Genomic DNA, 25718 nt, shown 5'->3' with positions numbered 1-25718 from the left:
GAGGACTCTCCTTACCCCACACTGGCTGCCCTGGGGGACTCTCCTTAACCCCATGCTGGCTGCCCCTCCAGGCTGCTTCCTCCCCTCCTCCCCAGGCTCCCGCCACTTCCCTGAGTCCCGGAACAGCAGTCACATCAAGCGGCCCATGAACGCCTTCATGGTGTGGGCCAAAGACGAGAGAAGGAAGATCCTCCAAGCCTTCCCAGATATGCACAACTCCAGCATCAGCAAGATCCTCGGTGAGGGCCAGTGGGGTCTCGGGGCTGGGTGTGGGGGTGGGAGGCAGGGTATGGGGCCTCTTGGAGCCGTAGTCCAGCAAGATCTGGCTGCAGGAGTCAGCTGGGTCTAGGTGGGGCTCACTGGGTGAGGGCCCAAGCCATAGGGAACCCTGCCAGAGTCTGCCGGTGTTTGGGAATCAGGCAGGAAGCGGGGCCGGTGGGTCCTAGAGTCTTGTGCCACGGTGGGGCTCTTCTGCACCCGTGAACTTGGGGGCAGAGAGAGTGTATCTGTGCACATTCTCTAGCTCTCCCTCTCCTATCTCTCCCTAACCTGTCCTCCTCTTTGCCCAGACCCTTGGAGCTGGCTCTGGCAGGAAGCAAGAGAGACGTATTCTTGGGCTGCCAGTAGAAAGGGTTTTGAAAGTATGCATCCTCTTTGGGGGCCGAGGAGGAATGGAGGGCAGAGCAAGTGGGGCTCAAAGAAGCAGCTGTTTTCAAGCTTCCGCTCCTCCAGTTGAGGCCTCTGGTGATTGTTGACGGCCTGGGGGGCTACTGTTTTACTTATGCAAATCATGCAGACCAGAGGCTTCTCAGAGTGCCTGGTAGTTTGGGATGTGGGTGGGTGCTGTGTCTTAAGCTAGCAGTTGGGTATACTTCTACCTGCCAGCCTCATTCATTTGCTCAGTATCCATGGAGCACCCACACTGGGCCAGGTCCTTGCTGTGTTTATATGATTGCACATGTTTCTGGGACCCGAAACCTTCGTGGGGCCTCCAGCGCCTGCAGGGGGCGGGCCGTGTCAGCGGAGCCCAGCGCTGACCACCTGCCCTGGGGCTGGGCCAGGCTCCCGCTGGAAGTCCATGAGCAACCAGGAGAAACAGCCTTACTACGAGGAGCAGGCCAGACTGAGCAGGCAGCACCTGGAGAAGTACCCCGACTACAAGTACAAGCCGCGGCCCAAGCGTACCTGCATCGTGGAGGGCAAGCGGCTGCGGGTGGGCGAGTACAAGGCCCTGATGAGGACGCGGCGCCAGGATGCCCGCCAGAGCTACGCCACCCCGTGAGCGGCCTGCATGCGGCTGCGCGCGCGCGCGTGTGTGTGAGAGTGAGCGACGGGGGTTAGCGTGGGCTCCCAGGGCAGCTGTGTGTGTATGTGTGTGTGTGTGTGTGTGTGTGTGTGTGAGAGAGAGAGTGAGAGACGGGTTAGCATGGGCTTCCAGGGGAGCTGTGTGTGTGTGTGTGTGTGTGTGTGTGTGTGAGAGAGAGAGAGAGTGAGCGACAGGGGTTAGCGTGGGCTTCCAGGGCAGCTGTGTGTGTGTGTGTGTGAGAGAGAGAGAGAGAGTGAGCGACAGGGGTTAGCGTGGGCTTCCAGGGGAGCTGTGTGTGTGTGTGTGTGTGTGTGTGTGTGTGTGTGTGTGTGAGAGAGAGAGAAAGAGACGGGTTAGCGTGGGCTCCCAGGGGATCTCTGTGTGTGTGTGTGAGCAACAGGGTTAGTGTGGGCTTCCTGTGTGTGTGTGTGTGTGTGACAGGGGTTAGTGTGGGCTTCCAGGGAAGCTGTGTGTGTGAGTGAGTGTGACAGGAGTGTGGGCTTCCAGGGGAGCTGTGTGTGAGTGAGTGACAGGGGTCAGTGTGGGCTTCCAGGGGAGCTGTGTGTGAGTGAGTGTGACAGGGGTCAGTGCGGGCTTCCAGGGGATTTGTGTGTGTGAGTGAGAGTGACAGGGGTCAGTGCGGGCTTCCAGGGGAGCTGTGTGTGTGAGTGAGAGTGACAGGGGTCAGTGTGGGCTTCCAGGGGAGCTGCGTGTGAGTGAGAGTGGCAGGGCTCAGTGTGGGCTTCCAGGGGAGCTGCGTGTGCGTGAGAGTGGCAGGGCTCAGTGCGGGCTTCCAGGGGATTTGTGTGTGTGAGTGAGAGTGGCAGGGCTCAGTGTGGGCTTCCAGGGGCGCTGCGTGTCTTTTGGCTGTGTGTGCGCGCGTAGGTTTGTGTGGGAGTTGTGTGTGTGGCTGCAGGGATGGCGGTGACTATGGTGCGTCCCGGGTGGTTCAGAATATAGATTTGTGACCGGGGACTAGCAGATGTCTGTCTAGAGAAATGGGCCTGTGGCTCCCATTTCTGACAAACTCGAAAAGTTCAGGGGTACTGAAGATCATACAGAGGGGTCGTGACGACCAAGCAGGCGTCCCAGTGGATTCCTCTAACTAGGAACTCACTGGCGCATACGAAATATATACAACTTCCCCAGACTGAGTTTACACAGGATCCTCTAGGAATATCTGAACCTGTGGCCCTGGGGCTGCGTGGGGCGGGGGCAGGTCTGTAGCGGGCAGTAACTTTGCCGTCAGAAAAGTGCCAGGGAGCGGGGGTGTGTGTCTTGGAGCCAGAAGGGTGGGGGTGGGAGGACCTGCCCGGAGGAGGCCCAGAGGAGAGTGGGCCTGGGGTCGAAGTCGGGAGCTCCTGTAACCGCGCCTGCCCTCCGTCCGCAGCCAGCAGACCGGCCAGGCGCAGATGAGCCCCTCAGAAGTCCTGTACCCGCGGGTGGCAGGCGTGCCCCTGGCACAGCCCCTGGTGGAGCACTGTGTGCCCCGCGGCCTGGACCCGAACATGCCGGTCATCGTCAACACCTGCAGCCTCAGGGAGGAGGGCGAGGGCGCAGAGGACAGGCACTCGGCGGCTGACGGCGAGATGTACCGGTACAGCGAGGATGAGGACTCGGAGGGCGAGGAGAAGAGCGACGGGGAGCTGGTGGTGCTCACGGACTGATCCCGGCGGCCCCGGGCCTGGCCCTCCTCCCCGTGGAGACCTGGGCACAGCCACCCCACCCACTGGTACTTGGACTCGGGCCTGCCGGAAGATGGGCACAGCTGTGCGTGTGCAGATGCACGCGCGATGGCAGATGACCCCTCCTCACACTCCCTGTGGGCACACCAAGGTGCTGGTGGCCTCGGGGGCTCCTGCTCGGTGGTGATGGGCTGGGCTCGCTGAGCTCCACTGGGGCGCTTGGGGCTCGTGGCCAGGGGGCACCGTGTGACTCTCCCCTCCAGCAGGCCTGCCCGTCCTGGGGGTGTGGCAGCTACAGGCCTGTTCCTCTAGGGCCACAGTTTTTCATTTCCATTCTTGTTCTGGCTGGACCAGCCACCGTGGGACCAATCTGTACCCCAGCATCACCACCACCACAGTACCCCAGATGACTCCTGGAACTGCCAGGATCACTTTGTGCACAAAGGTCTGGCCGTCCTTGCCGTCTTTACCTTCTGCCAAGCCTTTCGTGTCTCTGGCTGCTGCGTGTGCACGTGTGTCTGCGCGTGCGCGTGTTTTCGTCTGTTCTTGCATCGCATGAGGTATTTATTGAGTGCCAGGGGCCGCTGCTGAGCTCCCGCGGCTGTGAGTCCTGGTGCCGTTCTTGCTCCTCTAGGGGGCGCTCTGTGCTTCTCTTCGTCCCCGAATTGCTACCTCTCCACGTCAGTCTGGGCGTCTCAGGTTCCGTGTGTCCTTAGTGCATTTCTGTCCTTGCCTCTTTGCAGGGCCTGTTTGTGTCTCTCCCTTCCCCAGTGCCTGCCCTTGCCCCTGTGGCACCCGCTGGGTCTCTGCAGGCCCGTCTGACCCCGGTCCCCGGGCATCCCGGCCGCTCCTGCCCACTCTGTCTCTGCCTCCCTGACTCCCCTGTGAGCTCCCCTGGAGCCACTTCCAGCTCCTGCGGCTGGGGACGTACTGGCCTCCAGAGGGCCCTGTCCTGTTGCCTCAGCCCCGTCCCAACCAGAGTGCCAGGAGCGGGGCGGAGCGCTGGCAGGAGCCTGGCAGGGCTCTCGAGGCCGCGGGGCTCCACGGCCCTCGGGAGCCGGAGGTGGGCGGGCTCCGTGTTCTGGGAGGCTTCATCCTCTCCCCGCTGTCCCCCGCCTGCCGCTCCCCTCCCCTGCCCCACGCCACACCGGGAACTTGCCCGGGTCCTGGTGGTCCCTTTCACAGAGGCTTTCCCCAAGAAAATCAAATCCTGATGGCACCTGACTCCAAAGATCCAGAACAGCCCTGGGCAGGGTGGGTAGGGAACCCACACCCCACAGGGACACATGTGGAGTTTGTGTCTCTCCCCCCATCTTCCCCTTCTCCTGCCCCACACCCAGCTTTTCTCCAGCTGTTTCTTTTTTTTATGACTGTAAACATAGATAGTGCTTTATTTTGTTAATAATAAGATAATGATTAGTAACTTAACCAGCACATTTCTCCTGTTTACACTTGGGGGGATTTTTTGTGTTTTGTTGATATAATAAAGACAGACCGTCTCAGAATCTGGCCCTTGCCTGGATGGGGAGGCAGGCTGGCCACAGCAACTCAGTGTGCCCCAGCCCGGCACCACTGCCCCCGGTGGCTGCCCCGGGGAGCCGAGGAGGAGACATCCCAGGCCAAGGAGGCCAGGCCAGACGCCCCGCCAGAGCCCACACGCGATGGCCACCCCTGCTTCAAGGAGGGGAGCCCAGCCTCACCACAGCGCCCCCTCAGGTCCGAAGAAGAGAACGCAGTGTTAGGAGCACCGTGGTTAAGAGTCAGGAACTCAGGAAGCTCTCCCCAGAACTGGCCGTGTGGTCCCGTGCCTGTGCGAGGGGATGTCGTCTCCTCTGTGTGCCTCATTACCCTCATCTGAGAAACAAGGATGTTATGCCTTAGCCAGGGCTCTTTTCCTCTCTTGGAGAAGGAGCCCTTTGAAAATCTAATGAAAGTATGGACTCTCATTTCACAAAAGGGCTCACGTAGACACCATAAGCCCCCCAGGATAGATTAATGAAGCAGGGTCTCTATTTATGTACTTCAGGGCTCTGTGACCTTACACTTTGAAATGAGGATTTCAAATATCTATGTATCACAGTAAGGGAAATAACAGTCCCTAAAAGAGCTGGATGACTGAAATGCTCAAAATGCAGGAAGAGCTAATGAAAAAACCAACTCCTGCAGCTGAAATGTTAATCCCATTAATATGAAATCGGGGCAGCAAAGCTGAACAGTGCTGTGTCCGTTAGACTTGGGTTGGATTAACAGAAGTGTGTGCTGACCAGGGAGGTGAGGAGCCAGTGTGTATCACACATTCTTGACCTCAGGTGCATCATGCCAGCCCGAGGCCCTTCAACAGAAAAGGCCATTCTCACACTGGAGGGGCCCAGAGGCAGGCATCCTGTTCAGAGGGTTGGAGGGAGCCCGCTGGATGGACGTGACTTTCAAGGAACGGTTGGGAGGGCCAGGGATGTTTGGTCCAGAAAAGAGGTTAGGGTAGGGCGGAAGGAACAAGATTGCTCTCTTAAGGCTGTCAGCTGGGCGACACAGGTATTTGACGCAGCTCAGAAGGTAGCACTAGCCTGGCCTTCTGATGAAAGTCTCACGGGCCAGCGTTTTTGGCTTAACATAAAAGACTTGTTGACCAAGATGGCCAAAAGTGGTAGTGAGCTTCCCCAAACAGGAGGTATTTGAGGAGAGTTCTTGAATGCCGGAAGACGGATTTCTAAGTTAGAGATGGCTAGTGGTGAGAGAAGGTAGGTATGGTTGATTCCAGGGCCACAAACCCAAGAATTAGGGCCCCGGTCTTTTGATCTAGGGAGCACCCTGGCTGCCAGCCTTCCGCTGGTTTTGCCCAGCCCAGCCCCCCAGAGCTTGGGGCCTCCTTTCTCCTGCCCTCCCGCCCCAGGTCACCAGTGGGGCAGTGGTAGGCAGAGCTTGGGGAAGGCTGACTGTGGCGCCCGCCCCCTAGTGGCCACATGGGAGAGTCGCTCATTTCCACCTCACTGTCCATCCCCCACCAACTATCCCCCACTGTTCCAACCCAAACTGGGCAGTCTGGTCAGCACACGCCCAGCAAGGCTCACCCTCACCCGCAGCTTATCCTCAGCGCCCCTCGCTTCCCTACTCCCAGGGACCCTGCGGTCTCCGGAGCCTGAGGCCAATACTACCCAGCTCCCACTCCAGCAACCCTTGTTCTGTTCTCCTCCCAACTGCGGACAGTGTCGCACACCCGCATCCTCTAAGGGCAGGAAAACCATCCCGGGAACCTGTGGTTGGGGCCCTGGAGCCCCACCTGCTGGCCCCAGGAGAGGCAGCACAGGGTCAGACGCGTGGAAAGTACTAGGAAGCTGGGGCACGGCCTTGTTTTCTGCGCCCTGGGTGCCTCTCTGGAGGGTAAGGGGCAGAGCAGAGCAGAGATGAACGTGTGCCTGGCAGTACTTTGCCTGGAACATCCGCTCAGTGTCAGGAAGGGGCCTGAGGGAGCATCCCAGGCCACCCCAGAGTCTGAGCAGGGGTGCTGGGCAGTGCCAGGGGCAGCGCAAGGAGACACGGCGAGACTCCAGGTTTTGTTTGGGAGCGGTGTGCCCAAACCTCCCATCAGCCAACCCACCCCCTAGGGAACTGGAGGGATGAGAATCATTTCTCAAGGCTGTAGTGGAATAGAGACTCAGATGAACTCCTCTGCTGCAGGTGGTGGCCAAGCCAGTGGGGTACAGGATACCAGGGGCTCTGTGCCAGCCACTGCCTGCTCACCACTGAACCACACCATTTCAGTGCATCAGCGTGCGCTGTGCTCAGGCGCTCAGTCGTGCCCAACTCTGTGACCCCGTGGCCTGCAGGCTCCTCTGTCCAAGGGACTTACCAGGCAAGAACACTGGAGTGGGTTGCCATTTCCTGCCAAGGATCTTCCCCCCGCAGGGATCAAGCCCACATTCCCTGCATCTCCTGCACTGGCAGGCAGACCCTTTACCACTGAGCCACCTGGGAAGCGGACATCAAGGCCCCAGGAGTCTTTCACAGCGGCTCCCTCAGCTCCAGAGGCGGATGATCTGAGGGGAACAGGGAGAGTGGGCACTGCCATACAGTGCCCAGGAAGGCAGTGCCCATGACCGCTGGCTCCAGAGATGATCTCCAGGGGTCCAAGGTGTGCAGCCCTGGCACCCTCCCTACGCTGGGTAGGGCCTTCACCCATGTCCTCCACTAACATCCCTCCTAGGCTTGATACTGCTGCCCGCCAGGGGCCTGGCCACGCTGGGTCACCAGGACCTTGAACAAGGCCCCAGCTTCCCGTGCCAGCTCGACTCCAGAGGTTGCCACGGCTCACGGGTACTTCTGCAAGCACAAGCCAGAGTCCCCCTGGCAGGCAGCTGCTGCTGCTGCAGGTGCTACTCCTAAGGGCATCGGGAACTACTAGGGCCCCTGAGGCTGGCCCTCAGAGGGCAGCCTGGGCTGCTGGGAGGTGCCTGCTCAGCTCTGAGCTTCTGTTCTCTCTCCCTCTGGCCTACTGAGGCGACAGTGTGGGTCCAGAAATCACTCTGGCCTGCTCTCAGCAACTCCCCGCTCAACTCTAACAGCTAGCAGCAAGAGAGCACCAAGGAAGTCCTGAGCGCTTGCGTATGGGGTCTTCCTGGCCCATCACCTCGGCAGGCATCCACAGCCTAGTTCCCTCTAGGCTCCACTCTCTCAGGGTCAACTTCAAAAGCAGCAGAGCTGTGAGACCACCAATTCTGCCCCACGCCGGGACCCCAGCCACGTGGTGCCAGAAGTGCGGTGCGCAGGACCCCAGAGAGGAGGGACCGCACCCCCTCCACGCCACTGCAGAGCGCATCACAGGATCCAGGTCAAGTCCTCACCAGTGGCTCTCAGGGGGGTCCATACGTGACCATTTTAATGCAGAAAATGATGATCATTTACAAATGAATCATTTTATCGGCCAGAGCCAGGAGGACCTGAAAGGTGCTGAGGAAGGAGGTGGAGGCCACTGGGAGCTGGGGAAGCAGTTCCCACAGCACCTTTACAGCCGATCCCACCCGAGCCCCTACACGCTGGGCGAGCCCTGGCCGTCCGTGGCCCCTGCCCTCCGACTCCCACTAGGCATTCCCCAGGGGGAAGACCGTGGGTCAACCTCAGGACAGAAGACTGTTCCTGGGAAGTGAGGGTCTGGAGGGCAAGGAGGGAGGGGACAGGATGCTGGCTGCCACCCCTCCAGCTGAGGCAGTGTGAAGCCTAGCCAGCCTTCGGGCCCATCCCCTCCCTCTCCTCCCGGCAGGCGGCAGACGGACCGAGCACAGGCCCGGGGCAGAAGGGGCACTGGGAGAAAGCATGTGTCCTCAGGATGGGAAGGGCTTATCTGGCTGGATCTGCTTTGGAGAAAGGGAGGGATCTCAGAGGAGGCGGCTGCTGGGGGAGCCATCAAACCTGACTCTAGATGCCTCCCCCAGCATCTATACATCCATTGGTCAGAGTTGGCAGGATACTCGTCTGGACCCAGCACCTCCCACCTGGGGCACGCAGGGGTAGACAGGCTGGAGGCTCAGGGCTCTGGAGGTAGAAAGGAGCCCTCCCACCCTCCCCCTTCCCCAGGCTAGGAAGGTCAAAGACACGAAGGCAGCCCAGACTCAGGATGGCCAGGATGGCAAGGCTGGGCTTCCCAGGGTGGTTGAGTCCCAGACCAGATTTCAGGATGGCCTGGGATGGGAAGGCCGGGCTTCCCAGGGTAGTTGAGTCCCAGCCCAGACTCAGGATGGCCGGGATGGGAAGGCCGGGCTTCCCAGGGTGGTTGAGTCCCAGCCCAGACTCAGGATGGCCGGGATGGGAAAGCTGGGCTTCCCAGGGTGGTTGAGTCCCAGCCCAGACTCAGGATGGCTGGGATGGGAAGGCTGGGCTTCCCAGGGTAGTTGAGGTCTGAGCCCAGACTCAGGATGGACAGGGTGCGGAAGCTGGGCCTCCCAGTGTGGCTGAAGTCCCAGCCCTGCTTGGCTTCAGGCACTCCCCGTCACCAAGTCTGGCAAGGTGGAGAGGACCCTCAGAGCTGGGTTCTATCAGCCCCTCCAAACAAAAACGGTCACCATCAAACAAAATCGGTCACCATCATCTCTCAGGGCTGGGGACAGGGGCAGAGTGCTCTTCAGGGACACTCCCGGCCCCTTGCCCACCTTGTCCAAGGGGCAGACCCCAGCGCAGAGCCGGGCCCTGGAGAGCAGGTCTGGCCAGGCAGACAGGGGAGGACTGGGAAGGGTTGTCACTTTGGCATCTCCAGGGCCGACACTTGAGGCTTCACCTTGAAATACTGGTTGAATCGGATCACTGCATACCTGCCGGAACAGAGGAACGGGAACTGGGGGTGAGAAGGGAAGCCAGGTGAGCCCTGTTGGGGGCACTCACACCCTGAGGACAACTTCTCGCCAGCTCAGCCCATCTAGGTCTGGACAAATGGACCCCAGCCCACACTGGGGTTTTTTGTTCATTTTGCTTTGACTTCAACTATAATTTTTTTTTTCCTTAGATCAGACTGGAACAGCTTCTCCCCAAACATGTTTGTTTCCTGATTCTTTATGGCTCAGTGTGGTCAGTGTGTTCACCTTGTCGAGCAACAGAGCTCTAGGACTTTCCATCCTGTAAACCTGGACTCTCCCCGGCACAGCAAGTGCCAGCCCCCAGCACCCACCGCTCTACTTCCGTCCCTATGGACGTGACTACTTTAGGTAGCCCATCTAAGTGGAATCACACAGCACTCGTCTTGTTGTGACTGGCTTGTTTCACTCGGCACGATGTTCCTAAGGTTCATCTGTGTGGTACGATGTGACATAATTTCCTTCCTCTTCAGAGGCTGAATAACATTCCCTGTGTGTCTAGACCACATTTTGCTTATCCATTCACCCATCAATGGACCCTTGGGGTTGCTTTCACCTCTTGGCTATTGTGAATAACGCTGCTATGAACACGGTTCTGCAAATATCTGTTTGAGACCCTGCTTTCACTTCTTTTGAGTATACAGAGCCAGCAGTAAGACTGCTGGATCAGACAGTAATTCCATGTTCACTCTTGGAGGAAGGACCTATTCTTCCCCACAGAAGTCACACCATCTCACATCCCCAACAGCAGAGCCCAGAGCTCCCCGGCCTCCACATCCTCACCAACACGTGTTATTTTCTGTGGGTGTGAGGCGGGGGTGACTGGGGGTTCGCCTTGCATTTTTCTAATTTTTGTGAACACTTTGAAGCCAGCATTGTGGTTCCTTTTCAGCTGACGTTGGGTAGGGAGGATAAAGACAGAGACTGGACCAGGTAGAAGGCAAAATGATTCCTGGTCCTTCGGGGCCACGTCTCACACGGCAGGGCCCCCTGAGTGGTCAGTACTCACTACACTCTCGGGACAGCCCCCGATGGGTCACTAGGGGCCCTTAAAGGAACACTTGGATCTGGCCCATGCACGGAGAACCAGCCGCTGAGCAGCCTCGCCAGCCACCCACCCTCTGGACCTCTGTCCCTTCTGCTATCAAATGAGGGTTGCACTCATGATCTTTAGACTAGTTTCCAGCAATTCCCGTCAGCACCAGGCCGTGTGGGGAAGAGCCAGCCAGTGGAGCAGACAGCAGAGGAGGAGGAAGCAGCTCGGCCGGAGGCGGGGTGAGCGGCTTCTGACCCCTTAGAGAGGGGTCCTGGGCACGCGCACTCCGCAGGCACCTGGGCAGCAGCGGCCCCCCTTGTGTGGGCTGGCGGGAATGGGGCAGTGAACGGAGCAGAAGCATGCATCCTGGGCGGTCTATCCGGGGTGTCCCTCACCCCCACACCCTGGGCTCAAGGCCCTTCCTCCCCTCCCCCCGCCTCCCCCAATGACTCCCAGCTTGCTCCCTGCGCTCACCTGAGGAAATCAAAGTCGATGGTGGAGAACTGGTTCTGGATGAGGGCCCAGAGTGCCCAGAGGAAGTGAGACGCCTGAAAACAGGTCAGAGAAGATCAGTGTGGTGAGCCCCCCAAACCTGTCATGGACCCTGACAGCTGGAAGGACACGGTCGCCGTGGAAGACACAGAGAGCCAGGACGCTGGCAGAGACACACGGGAGGGGGAGTCCGGGGTCACTGCATGGCACTTGGGCCTCCACTCGTGCTAGCAGAAGGCAAGCAGGGTAGGTTCTCCCTGCCCTCAGGCTTAAGCAGACCTTCAGCTTGCTCTCCAGCTTAAGCTGGACCTGAACTCCAGCCCTGCCCTCCGCCCTACCCAGGAAAACCCCTAGGAAGAGAAATCCCAAAGGCAGAGCTCAGGCCTGCTCGCTAGTGGGGGGCTGGCACCCCATCCGCAGTGCCCTGGCCACAAGGGCATCAGAGATCGAGTCACGGGAAGGCCTCTACGCTGCCCTCTCTCCTATCATGAGCTGGGTGGGCTCAGGAAATAAACACAGACAGGAGCCAGCCCACTGACCAGGGGTCCATCTGCCACCCAGGCCACCCCAGGCACCAGAAGCCAGAGCGCTGGGGTCCCTGCTGCCCAGTGACCCAGGCCAGGGCCCGCTCCCACGGATCTCCCTCTCCACCTCGAGTCCTGCCCACTCTGCGGTCGGCTCTGCAGTGCCTCCCTTGTCGTGACTTAGATCAATTAGCAAGTAGGAATGGTTACTAAAAATTTAGCCAAAGGAAGGCATGGGCGAAGAACCTCAAAAAGAATCACTTGGTTGTACAGCGTTGTAAATCAACTATGCTTCAATAAAATAAATATTTTTCAAGAGGAGGAAGAACCTGACAAGAATCACTTTTATACCAATAAGGAAAATAGAATAGGCAATTCAAAATTACATGAGATTAAAGATTTTATTTAAGCTCTATAATGCATTGTGACGTTCAGGTCAGCTGATTGGTCTTCTTGCTTATGCATGACTGACGTTAGAAAGACTAGCTAGCAGTCCCCTTGGTACATATCAGTAGAGTCCTGAGGAAGCATGTACCTCGGGTAAGCAGGGCTCAAAACAGAACCGACAGCACAGTCACTTCAGAAGAAAGAGCCTGATGGGAAAGGCTGACAGAGTTCTGAGTACGTCAGCGGGGACAGTCAACAAGGAGGTCTTTTTAGAACTGACATTCTCTACTTTTTCCAAAGGCTAAAAAAAAAAAAAAACAAAAACAAGGGATGCGTTTAACTGTAGCATGAAAGGCTAAGGTCAGACACTAGAAAGAAGTTGTCCAAATGAGAGAACTGCTAAAACAGGAAGTGAGGATATTCCTTGGAAATATTCTCCAGGAAGGAGAGGGAACCTGGAATGGGAGGAAAGCAGAGAGCAGGGCATCTTAGTATTAAGAAGGCCGAGATGGCTCTTCTCAGACTCCTCCTCAAGGCTGGGGCGCCCTGGACCTCAGCCCTGACCCTGGGCCCTGCTTCCTCCGACCACAGGGCTGTGAGGGCAGAGAGCTGGGCGTGAGTCCTCCTCCCGGCTCCTCCCTCCCTGCCCCCTTCCAGCCCCCGGTACTCACCAGAGCAAACTTGTTGACTTGCACGTAGAGCCTCTCCACCTCTCTGGGGGCCACAGCCGCCCCTTTCTGGGCCTGCAGGTAGAAGCGCAGCCACTGCAGCTGGGTCTCCCGCGTCGGGTACCGAGAGTAATCGACCTCGTTCACACCTGAAGGGGACGCGGCCACTCAGAAGCTGCTGGGAGACAGGCCCACCTGGGGGCCTCCTCCGGCTCAGCAGGTGTTCCCCAATGCCCTCAAAACCTCCATCTCCTTTGCCCTGGGGGGCTGTGCCAAAGAAACCAGCTTCTTCGACCACCAAAAAACTCTAATGTATGGAGAGCCGACCCCCAACCCAGCTGAGGTCACTGCTTTCAGCTGAGCCGGAGGAAAGGACAGACAGAGGCAGATTTGTTGAGGGGCAAGGCACTGTCCTGCAAGTGATGGGGGTCCCCCTAAGATAGCACCACTGCACCCCTGAACGCTACACAAAACCACAGCACATAGGAGGCGCTGGGTCAAGGCCCCGGATCAGGAGTCTAGCTGTCTTATATCTGACGCTAGTCTAGCCTCTAGTTAACTGTGAACAAGCCCTTTCTTTTCAGCGGCCTGAATCTCATTTATAAAGCAAAGGAACTGGATGCAGTGTATCAGTATCTGAAACACTACCTCCTTTTTAGGTAACCAATGTTGAACTGGTTACCTAAAAACACCACCTGGAGTGCTTGGCAAAGATACAGACTGCCAGGCACCCCACACTGCCCAGCTCTCCAGATGATTTGGACACACAGCCATGCTTGAAGCGCTCAGCTAAGCGGCCTCAATGCCTTCTAGTCCTGCCCTTTCTTGAGTCCTCAAGCTGCCAGCCCAATAAACACCAGCCACATCCCAGGCACGGTGGCAGAGAGGCTGGCTGCAGAGGCGGCATAGGAAGAAACGGTTTGTCAAAGATGGAACCAGGACTGGGCTACTTTCCCTTGTCTCCTCCTCCCTCTCTTTTCTCCCTATCTTTCCCAGCTTCCCTGTGTTCCTGGAGAAACACACAGTCTTCTGGGCCCACAAGAGTACGGCTGGAAAAGAAGCTGCTGGCACAGAGCTACACTCGAAGGCCCATAGAGAAGACAGTTGTTCAAGGTCACAAAGCCAGTTAGAGTCTGGCTCTTAGCTCCCTTTCCTAGCAGGGTCTCCCTGCTCCCGAGAACCCAGGGGCTGCCTCTCCTCCACTGCCCTCCCCATCTCCCTATCCCAGGTTCCTGGCCTTCATTCTCAACTTGGAAGCAGGATACGATCTTGGCCCCTTGGGGAAAGTCCAGCTGGACTCTGCTCTGTGTGGTGGGTGAGAAGGACTTAAGATGCTTGATAGTTAACCACTTTGGAAAGGCTGGTGGGTCTGGCAACCGAGCAATCACAGGCCTAGTACTCAGCGGTGCCAGCCTCTGCTCCAGACCGCACCCCACAGCTCAGCTGCTCTGCCCCACCACCCCGTGGGTTTGTGGCAACCTGGGGAGTCACACCCTCAGGTACAGAGCTCGACAGCCCTGGTCATCTGGGATTCCAGAAGGGGAAGAATTGGCCCGGTTGGCTGGGGCATGCCTGAGGCTGGGGCGGGGGCCTTTCCTCTCCGAAGCCACGGGGACTGGTCACATTATCCCAGCACCCCACACTGCCGACCTGGGGATGTCTCTCCCACCCCAGTGCCCACCTTCAACCACCAGTTGCCTCTTTAGCCCCATCAAATTGTTTATTAAGCCCTCAAGCTGGAAAAACCTGCCCTGCTTCCTCTACACAAATGATTCCATTGTACACACCTGGCTTTATGGAAGGACACCCACACCAGGACATACCCCTCATCCAACCTCTTCCAAGGTGCTCCAGCCTCCCTTGAGCGCTCCCCGGCCTGATGCCAGCAGGCTTGGGGCTTAGTGTGTGCCATGCTGGTGTGTGTGTATCAAAACTATGAAGTAGGCGCTATCTTCTCCATCTTACAGAGGCACAGAGAATGTAAGGAACTTGCCCCAAGGGCCATACAGCTAGTCAGCAACAAAGCCAAAAAGCGAACTGGGGCAGTCAAGTTGCAGGGTGCACACTTGGAACTAGTTCCACCACAACTAATCTCATCAGGCCACGGGGCCACTAGCTACTTGCTGCTTGTTCTGCCCTTTCTCTGCCGGCAGGGCCCCCATTTACACGGGCTGCACTGGGCCAAAAGCAGCCCAGGCGGGGGTGAGTGGCACTGGTATTAATCTACACTGGAGCAGCGGGTGGGCTGTGTCTGCCCAAGGGAAGGATCTCTTTCTATCTTACCTGTCAAGTTGCGTGTCCTCAGAGATCCCACAGAGAGCGTGTTTTCCGAACGTGTACCAAAGTGCCACACGGGGCTAGCAGAGGCTCGCTCTGTGTATATGGACCCACCCCCTCCCCACCCCGCTTTGAGACCTGGGGCCTCCTCAAGCAGGCTGTGCCTGCCCCTCCCCTGAGCTGTGATATCTTGAGGACAGGCGTGTCCAGCCTCCCTTCCCCATAAACCAAACCCCCTCCCCCAGACCCCCTGGACCTGGGCCCCCATCTCAAGGAGGGTGTCTTGGACATAGGCTGAAAAGTAACGCCCTTCTCACCTGCAAACTCATTGAAATGGTTGCCAATGTCAAAAGCTTGGTAGTTGTAGCCAGCATATTCATAGTCGATGAACCGTACATGACCTGTGAGGTAGAGGAGAGGCAGGGAGGGTTGGCCCCAGAGCTGGACACCGGGCTTAGTCAGGCTCTTACAGACTCAGGAGTGCCCCCGCCGACACTCACGGGCTCTGCAGCAGCCCAGCCTAACTCAGCGCCTCAGTGGCCATCTTCTAAGCTGCTTCCTTCCGTCTGCCCATTTGCCCAGCTCCAGCTCCCCATCTCACCCAGCTGGGCCCTCAGCTGAGGACCAGAAAATAAGGCTAAGGCCTCTGTGGGGCTGAAGCTGTTGTCAGGAACTCAGGGAGGTCGCTCTCCGTGAAGGCTCAGGGCAGCCAGGACATCCTCACTGTCGGGGAGAATGGCTCCACAAACCGAAATTTTGAGTTCTTTTGCGGTAAAGGTTTCTAACCCGGGATTTGTTTCTTTCTCACTTCTCTCCTACAGATCAGCGTGAGACCTACAGCAGACAGTCCCCCTTTGCTTGCCCAGCACCAGCCTGAGGGCTGACACCCCGAGCTGCTGGGGGAGCCGCCAGAGCGCCGCCGCCCCGGGGCCGGGACGCGGTACCTTTGCTGCTGTCGTAGATGATGTTTTTGCAGAGCAGGTCGTTGTGACAAAACACCACCGGGGAGTCCAGCTGAGGCAGGTGCTCCTTCAGCCAGGCCAGCTCCCGTTCCAGCACGCCAACCTCAGGGACGTCTGCGGACAGGCTGCGCAGCGGCAAGAAAGGCAGCCGGTGAGGGGCTGAGCGCGCCGGGCTCAGCCTCAGGGGCCCCGGCCCTCACTGCACAGGGACCCTGGACAAGCAGTTGGCCTTTCACACCCTCACTTTGGTCGCGTGTGAAAGGGCACTAACGCTTTCCCGTCCTTCTGACTTCCTGTGGTTACTCCGAGAAGCTGTTTAACACACGGGCACGGAAGCACTGTGCGAAGCATACAAGTCCCGGACTGAACAGCGTCCTGCTTCTTCAGGAAACGCAGCCGAAGACAGGGCAGACGCTCAGGAGGTGTCACGGAGGAGAGAAATGAACGTCCAAACCCAGTTATCCCAGAAGGGAGAAGGGCGGCGGGGGAGGGCTGCAAATAGACCTCCTCAGAACAGTTCCGAGGGGCAAATGTGGCTCTCTCAAAGAAGAGCCCAGAACGCCTCCCGTGGGCGAGGGATGGAGCCCTGGAAGTGGCTAGAGCACCGGGGCCCTCTTGAGCAGGCAGAGGGACGTCCGGGTGAGTCTCCCTCCTGCCCTGGCAGCTGCCGACATGGTCAGAAAGGACCCGAGACCATTCTGACTAGCTTCCCACTGAACACGGAGACCACTCGGGTCCACACAAGAAAGCCAAAAAAAAAATGCTTCTTAGCCCCACGTCTACAAGGCCAAGGGGATCCTAGGGCCTTTCAAGAGAAAAACACTTCTCTTGCGCCTCAGTAACTCACCTCCTCCCGCTTGAACTGTGGGTGTGTGACCCTGGCCCGGCCCCCTGCGTGTGTGAGGGCAAGTCCAGAGCAGGAGTGAAGATGCATATCTGTGGATGCACGACCCACCTGTCCCTCAGCCCACCCGACCCTGCGGCCCACGGGAAGCACTCCTGCTAAAGGCACGTGTCGATGAATGAACGAACAGGTCAGTCAACGATGCTCTCAGAGGCCATGGGGAAGCTGATGTGGGTGTTCTCTGCACCAATGCCCTGAACTTTGGTCCTGCGAAGCACACAGGTCTGTGTACACTGCAAAACCAAATAGTGGAGCCTTTAAACACCTAGCCTCCTCCCCTCCACCCACTGGTGGTTCTGGGGTTTTATCTCCATTCATGTGACTCCTATTTGCTTTCTTGTCCAGGGCAGCGGGGGTACGTGCCGGAGGCTGAGAATGAGACGTGTCCTCGTTGATTCTGCCACAGGATGCCCCACTGGCCCTCACCCAGCCCAGAAGCCAGAACGCAGGGTAGAGTATTCAGCAGCTGAGGCACCTTCACACGGCCCTGTAACAGGACGCACAGGCTTTGAGAGGGTCAGAGCGAAAGAGCATCTGAGGCCTCCAGTCCAGCTCCAGGGGGAAACGGAGGTTCAAGGCAGAGGCTTCCTCCCACCTCCAGAGTCTTACACACCTGGACACTCTACTCCCTCACCTAAGGACAGCAGTTCTTGGCGTGTCCAAGAATCCAAACCCAAGCCGAGCCTCTGCCCTGGCGGGGCGTCAGCGGCCCTCAGGCCCTGCACCGCCCACTCGAGTCTGGGGGGCCGCCCCTCACTCTCACAGGAATGTCTCTGTGTCGACAGGTCTGTGGAAGGTGCATTTCAATCTTGGCTTTTCTTAGAGGCTCCCTTTTCTTTCCAGATTCCTTCCCGCCTCCCGCCTTGAACTGACCATCCAAAGACAAGAATTAGGTTTGCCCAGGTCTTAGCCTGAGAAACCTGTCTCTGCCATCCAAGATGTCTGCCACCCAGGCCCTGACCCCTGTCTGACCCTTCCACTAGCCACCCCAAGGCCATGCTGCTCGTTATACTGTGGGAGCAACCCAGACCTTCTGCCTCCTCCGTGGGCTGCCCTGCTTCCCTCCGCTGAGCTCCGGAAAGATCGCCAGCTTTGCTGCCTTCAGCCCTGACGTCTCTCAAGGCTGAGCGGATGGCAGAGCAGTAACCACTGCCGCGTCACAGAAATTCCCACACCCTGAGCAGACAGCTCCTCTGACTCCTCTGTCCCTCAGAGGCAGTGGGAGGGGGTGACGGGGCTGGGGGTCCCCTCAGGGCATGTCCACCTAGCTCTCAGATCCAGGTGTGCTGGCGGGGGTGGGGCACCGTCTCCCTGGAGAAAGGGCTAAGTGTTCACACGTACGTACCAGTCAACCCATATGCACCGCCTCCTGATGCCCCCTGAGCAGTGATCAGCCCCTGTCCCCACCACGCTGGGCCCCTCCAGGCCCCCACCCAGCACCAGACCACCATGCCCGTCCCACCGGGCCTGCCTCGCCTCCCTATCCTCCATCTCCCCGGGAAGCTGCCATGGCAATGCTCCTCGGAAGGCGGCCCCCTGATCCCCTGCCCAGATCACGCGGGAAGCCTGTCAACATGAAGTTTCCCAGGGTCTCATGTAAGACCTCCCAATCGACCTCCAGGGTTAGGCTCGGAATCTACATGTTTCAAGAACCCAGGGGGAACCTCGTGCTCCAGCTCCTAGGCTTAGATGTTGCCCATCAGATTATAACACTCTCCCCACCGGCCTCCCTGCCTCAAAGCCCCCAACACCCACCCACGTCTGCCCTTTACAATGAGCTCCTTACAAGGTGAAGGTGTCTAACACCACAGTGACTCTCCACTGCCTGCTAAATTAATCTGGGCTCCTTTACCCACCATGAAGGCCCCTCACAATCTAGCTCCAACTCCCCTCTGCAGTCCCATCTCCCATGACCTGCCCCCAGTCCCTCCTAAGACTGGTTCTTGCCACCTCATCCACTCATCATCCATAAACAAGCCTCTCCTCCAGCCGGAGGCCTCCCTTCTCATGTTTGCCATCTACCTCTGCCAAGAAGACGTTCCCTGGTGCCCCCTCTCACGCGTACCCTCTCCTGCTCACATACCCTGCACAGGCGGGTCCTATTTACATGGATGATTTCTAAGCTCCTCGAGGACAGGGCTACTTCACCCTCAAGTATTTTTATTGTTTTAAAGCCCAATCAGTGTTTGTGAGATGAACCCGAAGTCAGGGTTATGAGGCAACGACGGGAACGCAAGTGCTTTGTCTCATCCAAGTGACCATTCCTTGCTGTCCTGCTTGTGGCAGGTTAGACAGCCTATGGCAGGACCCATGCCCTCAAGAGGCTCAATTTAAGTGCCTTGATTTGCCCAAGGTCAAAGGTGTGATGGGAGATCGGCCAGCTCTTCTTCAAAGAGCACGCCCCTCTCAACAAGGTCACCCTCTTAAGATTACACAGTGACAGCACAGTCGAAAGAAGCTGCAGGAACGAGTCGTGCCTGAGCATCGAGCCTGGGCTCCAGTCCTTGACCTGCCATTATCCGGTGGGCAAGCCCATCTCTCCTCTGGGCCTCAGTCTTCCCATCTGTCAAGTGAAAGTGGGAGGCTGGCTGATCAGAGGGTCTGGCTCTCTGCGTGCTGCTCAAGTCCTAGAACAAGCCCTAGTCCCCTCCTAGAGGGAAGGCAGTCCTTGTCCCAGAGACGCTGACATGGAAGGTCTGAACACAGGCCGTCTGAGACAAACAGTCCCCAAGTGGTGCTTAACAAGCAGTGAGAGGGAGGATCCCGATACAGTCCCAAGTGCAGGTGTGTGACAGAGACGCATCCTCGGGATGGTTAATTACTGTCCTGTCTTAGAGGGGACAAGACGCCCTTCCATCAGACCTCTTCTGTACCCTGCCCCTATGAACATTTGGAAAAGAGTGATGCTCAAGCCCAGTGGGGAACATGGAGAGATTGGAGATGCACTATGGTCTTTTGTGGGGGCAGGGATGCTGCTGCTGCTAAGTGGCTTCAGTCGTGTCCAACCCTGTGCAACCCCATAGACGGCAGCCCACCAGGCTTCCCCGTCCCTGGGATTCTCCAGGCAAGAACACTGGAGTGGGTTGCCATTTCCTTTTCCAATGCATGAAAGGGAAAAGTGAAAGAGAAGTCGCTCAGTCGTGTCCGACTTCTAATGACCCCATGGACTGCAGCCTACCAGGCTCCTCCATCCATGGGATTTTCCAGGCAAGAGTACTGGAGTGGGGTGCCATTGCCTTTTCCGGGGGCAGGGATGACTTCAGTCTTTTCTGCACCCTTTTCTCAGCAGTCAAGGGTGGGCTGGAGAATCAGGGATCTGAAGGCTAGAAAGAAGGATCTCGGTTTGCTGGCCAGAGAGCATAAGGAAAGGTCCAGGGAACTGCATCTTACCCCGGAAAAGGCGATGTCAGGAGGGGCAGAGCGTGCCCTCCCTGGGAAGGGCAGTGAGGTAGCAGCAGCTGTCAGTTTGAACAAGGTGGGGGACCGGGGTCCTGGAGCCGTGTGGGGGCAAGAGGCATCCAGGCAAGTAGCAGGAATCTTGACATCCCAAGGGCTTGTCAGCTGGTGAGCTGAGCCCCACACTATTCTCTCAAGAGGGCCAGGCCATCCCTTCTCAGGGCTCGGAGCCAGCTCAGGGAGAAAGGGCCCTGCAGAAAGAAGAGCCCTGCCTCAGACTAGTCTTGGGACCCCAGGAAAAGCCTCATCTCTGAGCTCAGTATCCTTCAAGTGAAACGGGGAAATGTTGTCCTCACCTCTAGTACCTGCCATAACCAAAAACTGAAGAAGAAATAAGCTCATAAGGACAAAACTGTGGGAACAAGTTCCTGAGATTTCACGCACTGGCCGCACTCTGCGCAGAGAGAGAGGCCCAGGAATTGGGACTGAAGCTAAGCCTTCTGTTGGGCAGGCTGGGCCGGGGGCCACGCTAAGGCTGCAGCAACAGCGGAAGCCTCGGGCTCTCTGAGATCCTCGTACCTGGGGTTGATCTCGTTCTTCACGAGGGCGAAGTAACTGTGTATCTTGTGCCAGAGGGTGGGCTTAGGCAGGCTGCCATTGGCATGGATGGTGTGAATCTTGGCCATTTCTAAGGCGATCAGCCTGCAGCAGAAAACAGGGACAGCAGAGTCTGAGAGTGAGGCCAGTGTGGGACGATCACAAGTCAGAAGCTCTCGGTCCTGCAGAAGGTAGGTCTCGGGACCTTCAGGACATGAAAACGGTAAGGCCTTCAGCCCAGCAACTCCCCTTCCCTAACAGAGCTGGGACAGCATCAGGAAGCCAAAGGGCAAAGCAGTGGGCTGTTGCCACAGGTCAAGGACCTTGCCCCAACATAAGGTTGAGTAACCACAGCAAACCCCGAGGACAGAGGGGTCACTTGGGCATGGGGGCGGAACCCCTCCCACGGCCCCGCCCCACGCATCTGGACTCAGACCGACGCATCAGAGTGAGGTAGACCCCTGGCCCCAAGGAATCGGGGGTGGTGATGCCAGGTAGAGGAGCAATGCGCATCTCTTATCAGCCTGGCCAAGGTGGGGAAGGGAGGCAGGCTGGCCCTGGGCAGCCCCTTCTTCTGCAGCAAGAAGGCGATGCTGGCGGCTGGGTGCCAAGGACGCAAAACAAACCAGCGTTCTATTTTCAAGTTCCCCCGTGGACATTATCCAAGGTCCCGGGAGGGAAGCAGGGGGTGGTGGGAGAGGAGAAAGCAGAGCTGGGGAGGTTGCTGGGAGAGGGGGGAGTGGACAGAGGACGGGGCGCTCAGAGAGGGAAGGCCCTGATAAGGAGCCCAGCGTCTGAGGCCCGCGCCCCGCGGGCTCCCCCACCCCCTGCCAGCTCCCCCTCCTGCAGCCCCACCCCCACCCAGCTGCGAGCCTCCAACATTCAAGCTTCCTTCGCCCCTGCCTGCTGCTCAAATAATAATCACTGGGAAAGACAACAAGGGCATTGGCTGTTTGAAACCTTGTTACTAAGTTGTTCTAGGGACAACCCCTCTACTCGCCAGGTCCTGGCAAGGAGCAGCCATCACCCACCAGGAGAGCCGGGCAGACTAGGGGCTCCACCAGAAGCCCCCAAGGCTCTCACCTTTAAAGGGCGGAGGGGCAGGAGGCGTGGTAGCAACCAAGTGGGTGAGAGAGCAAGCCTGTCCTCTCAGGGGCGAGAGGCCCTAGGGTAGGAGTGAGCCGCCAGAGCTTGGGCAAGGCGGGGACACAGACCTGGAACCCTGGGCTCCCCTACTCCAGGGAATATTCCTAAGCAAAGAGCCTAAACAGCGTTTCCTTGAATAACAACAGGGTTGTTGTCTGGAATAGCAAAGAAAGTAACCTCAACACATCATTTTTATGCTGCAGAGCATGAAAGCATCACGCAGAGGTTGGGAGGTGAGGTTCAGGGACACCCGGGGAAGTAGCTCCTGTGCCTCCCCCCTGCCTTTCCCCCAGAGATCCACCTTCACCGGAAAGACAATGGTCGGTCCTGGGAATCATTGAGGAAGCATCTGCTTCCTGTCTCTATCCCAAGTTCTGACTCTCCCCTAAGTGTAAAGTTCTTATCAAACCTAAATCCATTTGCAATATTCCTGACAGTGGTAACTGTTTCCACGGGAGGATGCTGGGCAGTATCCGTGGGAGAACAGGGGTGGAGAGGATCTGTGAGCTTCTTGACACAAGGCTGAGGGGGAGCTGGGGGGGACTATGGGAGGAGTCAGGATGGGGTCTGCCCCGCCTCAACCCACTCTGACCTCACGTCTCCAGCTGGGTGCATATGGACCTGTCACCTGCAGCCTGAGAAGACCCTCTCACAGGGGTGCACGTTCCATGCTTACCCCCACCCCCGCCACACACAACTGCACGTGACTATCCTGGGGCCAACCGGCCCGAAAGGCAGTGCACTCAGAGTCCCTTCTTCCAGGCCCCCAGAGGGCCTGCTAGGGCTTCGCTGCAGATGGGGCAGGGGCACTAACTAACTCGGGGTTAGCTGGGCGACCTCAGGTGACGGAGCAAAGATGCTTCTTGGTCTACTCCCCAGGTGGGCTTTCCTGTTTCCTCTCGAGAGCTGAAAAGCTTCTTCCCCTTAGGTGGGACAGGACAGACCCCACGGTTCTCAAGCAGAACCCTGTGCTGCTGTCAGGGGTGTCTGGGGTAAATTTCAGCCTGCCTCAAGCCTCCCGGTGGTCTGAGCGCCCTGCCCGTGGGCGTGGCAAGAAGGAGAATCCTGCCCGACCTCCCTGCCCAGCATGGTAAGAAGAGAGCATCAGAGGGCTCTTCTTTTGTTCTCCCCCTTCCAGACCCCCAACAGAGGCATCCACAGGTTAAGTCTAGTTCCTGGGTCCTACACATCCAGGCATTGAATAGGAGGTGATCCCTAAGGGGTGTAGGTCCTTAGGAGTCTCTGGAAGGAAGCCTCAGCAGTCTCCCAACCTGGGCTGCCACCCTGTCAGGAAGGACAGAAAGAGCTCGTATGGAAGAGGGCTGGCACCTTCTGGGCGGGGACAGCCATGCTCAGCCCCGGTAAGGCCCATTCTCCAGGAGTCCCTGGGCTCTTGGCAGGATGGGGGAAGCAGGAAACCTTGAGCGCTCTGGAGATTTGGCTCAGATTTCACTTCCAAGGCTACGAGATGTTTCCAGGTCAGATGTGGGGTGGGCAGAGGACTGAGGCATGGACCAGGAAGCAGATCCTCTTTGGTTTCATGCTCAGCAAAATTCTCACTTGCCTCCCCAAGAACACACCCTTTTAGCTGACCTCACTGCATATCGAGACAAAACGACAGCTGCTCTCCACAGAGCAAGGCATACAAGCACACACACACGTTTCATGCAATTTCAAGGAGTTCATAGATCTTAAGACTCTTTCACGGACTCCGCTCCACCAGGGAAGCTGGCCAATGACTTGAAAGCCTAAGGCCTGTGGAATCCTGGAGATGAACAGTACCCCGAGTGCCCTCCTTACCTGAAGAGCCGGGGCTCACGGATGTGCTCTGGCCCCAGGGCCACACCCCTCATGTACTCATAGCACAGACCATTCTGGAAGGTGCAGTAGAGTTTCGGGGCACAGCCGTGAGCCCTCAGCAGCTGGAAGTTCCGGACCTCACTCTCGCGGTCCACCAGCAGCTCCGTCCGCTCCCCGTAGACTCGGACCAGCACACAGTCCCGCATGTCCTCCTCCACGTAGCAGGCCACCAGCTTGTTGGTGATGCCGTCAGTGAAGCGCTGGCACAGGGGAGAGGGCAGTGCAGGGGCATGGGGGGTAGGCGAGGCGCCCCGTGCTGCCCCGGCTCCAGCACACGCTGCTGGTTTGCATGCTGAGCGTAATCACACAGCACCCGCATCCTTCAGCCCTCTCATTTAGTGAAGAGCTCAGCACTGTTCCTAACCCTCCACCCTTTCCCAACGCTTGAGACAGACCAGAGAGTTCAAGAAACAGGAGCTTGGGCTCAGCCCAGACACACTTCTCCTGGGTCTGCCTCTGGTGAATGGGATTTGGCTGCTGAAGAATTTTCACACCACTTGGTGGGTAGAAGCCTGCCCCCCCCACCCCCTACCCCCAGGTCCCATCAGGCCCTAAAGGAAACCTCTATGGGCCAGAGTGCCACAGAGGGGGCAGGGAGTGGCCGAGGACGGGGGCAGCCTGACCTAACTCGCCTCTCATCTGTCTGCCTGCCAGACCGGGGGCCCCTTGCCATCCCCCTTGCCCCACCCAGCGGCAGCGTTACAGGAGGGTACTGAGATTGGCACCCACCCCAGGGCCAGGTGGCCACAGCTCCTTATGGCCAGGAGAGACAGAAGATCCTGGGCCGGGAGAGCAGGTTCTCTGAGCAGGGTGACAAGGGGGAGTGAACCACGGAGTTTATGGGGTACAGAGTGAGAGGGCTGGAAGGGGCCTCAGGGGACATCTGAAGCAGGAAAAGGTGGGGGAGCTGAGGCGCAGAGAGTGGAGGGACTGGAAGGCAGCATGTTAGGCCGGAGCTGGAACTAACCTCAGGCCTGCTTGATGGCCTGACAGTTTTACAGCAAGGCGGTCTTTTGCTGCGGAAAGGTTACCCCTCCCCCTCTCCGAAAGGGTCTGTAAGCCTTCCCAGGCCCTGAACCCCCCTCTCCCCGCCAGCAGCCCCACCAGCGCGGAGCCCCTGCCGCTCCAGCACGAGCCGCAGGTGCCCACTCAAGGCAGCAGCCCCCACAGGCAGCTCCCGGAGGGGCTCGGGCAGCTGAGGACCCTCTACCGAGGTCTGCTGGGGAGTCAGCCTGGGGCTGCTCAGGGAGAGACTCTGCCCGCGTCTGTGTCCCTACGCCTGTGCCCAGCGGAGCAGGGAGGTGCCCTGTGTAGGGGGTGTTGAGCCAGAGCTCAAGGCAGTAGAGAGGCTTCCCACCGGGCGCGGGGCTGGGGGCTAGCTCGAGTTCCACAGGGTGGCTCCCGGGACCGGCAGGAGCAGCTCAGAGCCCGGAGACTTCGCTTCCACTCTGGGCTGCAGCAGGGGCACTGATGTGAGACGTGAGAGTGTGGGGGACGCCCTTAAAAGTTCCTGCCTCCGCAGCTTTCAGAGCCGGGTGGGCACCGGCTTCTGGGCAGCGGCGGACACGCGCGCACAGCGTCCGGGGGTGGGGCCCGCACGCGCGGCACGCTGACAGTGGGCAGGTGGCCCTCCGGCGCGCCCGGGCCCCGAGAGGAGGGGTGCGTGTGCAGGCAGGGTCGAGAGAGCGGGGAGCCTGGCTGTGCTCAGGGACCGAGACAGAGAAAGAAGGACCCAGGCACGTCGCCGGAGCAACGCCTCGCGTGCAGCAGCGGCTCGCACCTCTGAGACCCACACCCGGAGGGATGCCCGGCCAGACGCGCGCGCAGCCCAGCTGCAGCCCCTCGGGGCCGCGTCCCCGGCCGCCAGCCTGCTCGGCTTACCTTGGTCCGGACTCGTTCGGGCTTCCAGCGCGGCCGCAGCTCCCGGATGAGGCGCAGGGCGCCCGGGAGGATGTCGTCCTGGTCCACCGAAATGCCGAAACACGGGACGGCGGCGGCTCTCGGGGGCCCCGGGGGCGCCCCGCGGCCCGCGCCGGCCGCCGCCTCCATGCCCCATGCGCGCCGCGGGGGTGGCCCCGGCCCTCAGGTAGGAGGGCGGGCCGGGCAGCCGGGCCAAGGCCGGCCCCTGCAGCCCCGCCCC

The 25718-nt window shown here is 58.7% G+C and overlaps 2 protein-coding genes across 7 annotated transcripts in view; one reads left to right on the top strand and one right to left on the bottom strand.

The window, feature by feature from the left end:
- Positions 1 to 4496, top strand: part of SOX13 (SRY-box transcription factor 13) — a 39026-nt gene extending 34530 nt beyond the window's left edge. For all 6 annotated transcript variants that reach the window (XM_040263029.1, XM_040263028.1, XM_040263031.1 and 3 more), the window contains 3 exons: positions 96 to 239; positions 1062 to 1278; positions 2697 to 4496. In XM_040263029.1, coding sequence (XP_040118963.1) covers positions 96 to 239; positions 1062 to 1278; positions 2697 to 2973 — 638 coding nt within the window. In that variant the 3' untranslated portion in view covers positions 2974 to 4496. The remainder of the gene's footprint in view (positions 1 to 95; positions 240 to 1061; positions 1279 to 2696) is intronic.
- A 3354-nt stretch (positions 4497 to 7850) lies between these two features.
- The window catches only part of ETNK2 (ethanolamine kinase 2), a 19956-nt gene continuing 2088 nt past the window's right edge, over positions 7851 to 25718 (bottom strand). Inside the window, exons 2-9 of the mRNA XM_040262864.1 lie at positions 25460 to 25659; positions 23519 to 23778; positions 20555 to 20677; positions 15658 to 15800; positions 15031 to 15114; positions 12440 to 12585; positions 10840 to 10913; positions 7851 to 9290 (exon numbers count right to left, since the gene is read on the bottom strand). Coding sequence (XP_040118798.1) covers positions 9218 to 9290; positions 10840 to 10913; positions 12440 to 12585; positions 15031 to 15114; positions 15658 to 15800; positions 20555 to 20677; positions 23519 to 23778; positions 25460 to 25659 — 1103 coding nt within the window. The 3' untranslated portion in view covers positions 7851 to 9217. The remainder of the gene's footprint in view (positions 9291 to 10839; positions 10914 to 12439; positions 12586 to 15030; positions 15115 to 15657; positions 15801 to 20554; positions 20678 to 23518; positions 23779 to 25459; positions 25660 to 25718) is intronic.

The sequence above is a fragment of the Oryx dammah genome, unplaced genomic scaffold, assembly GCF_014754425.2.
Source record: "Oryx dammah isolate SB20612 unplaced genomic scaffold, SCBI_Odam_1.1 HiC_scaffold_21, whole genome shotgun sequence".
Lineage (NCBI taxonomy): Eukaryota > Metazoa > Chordata > Mammalia > Artiodactyla > Bovidae > Oryx > Oryx dammah.
Note: the sequence above shows the minus strand (reverse complement) of the source record. Positions and strands in the feature narration are given on the sequence as shown.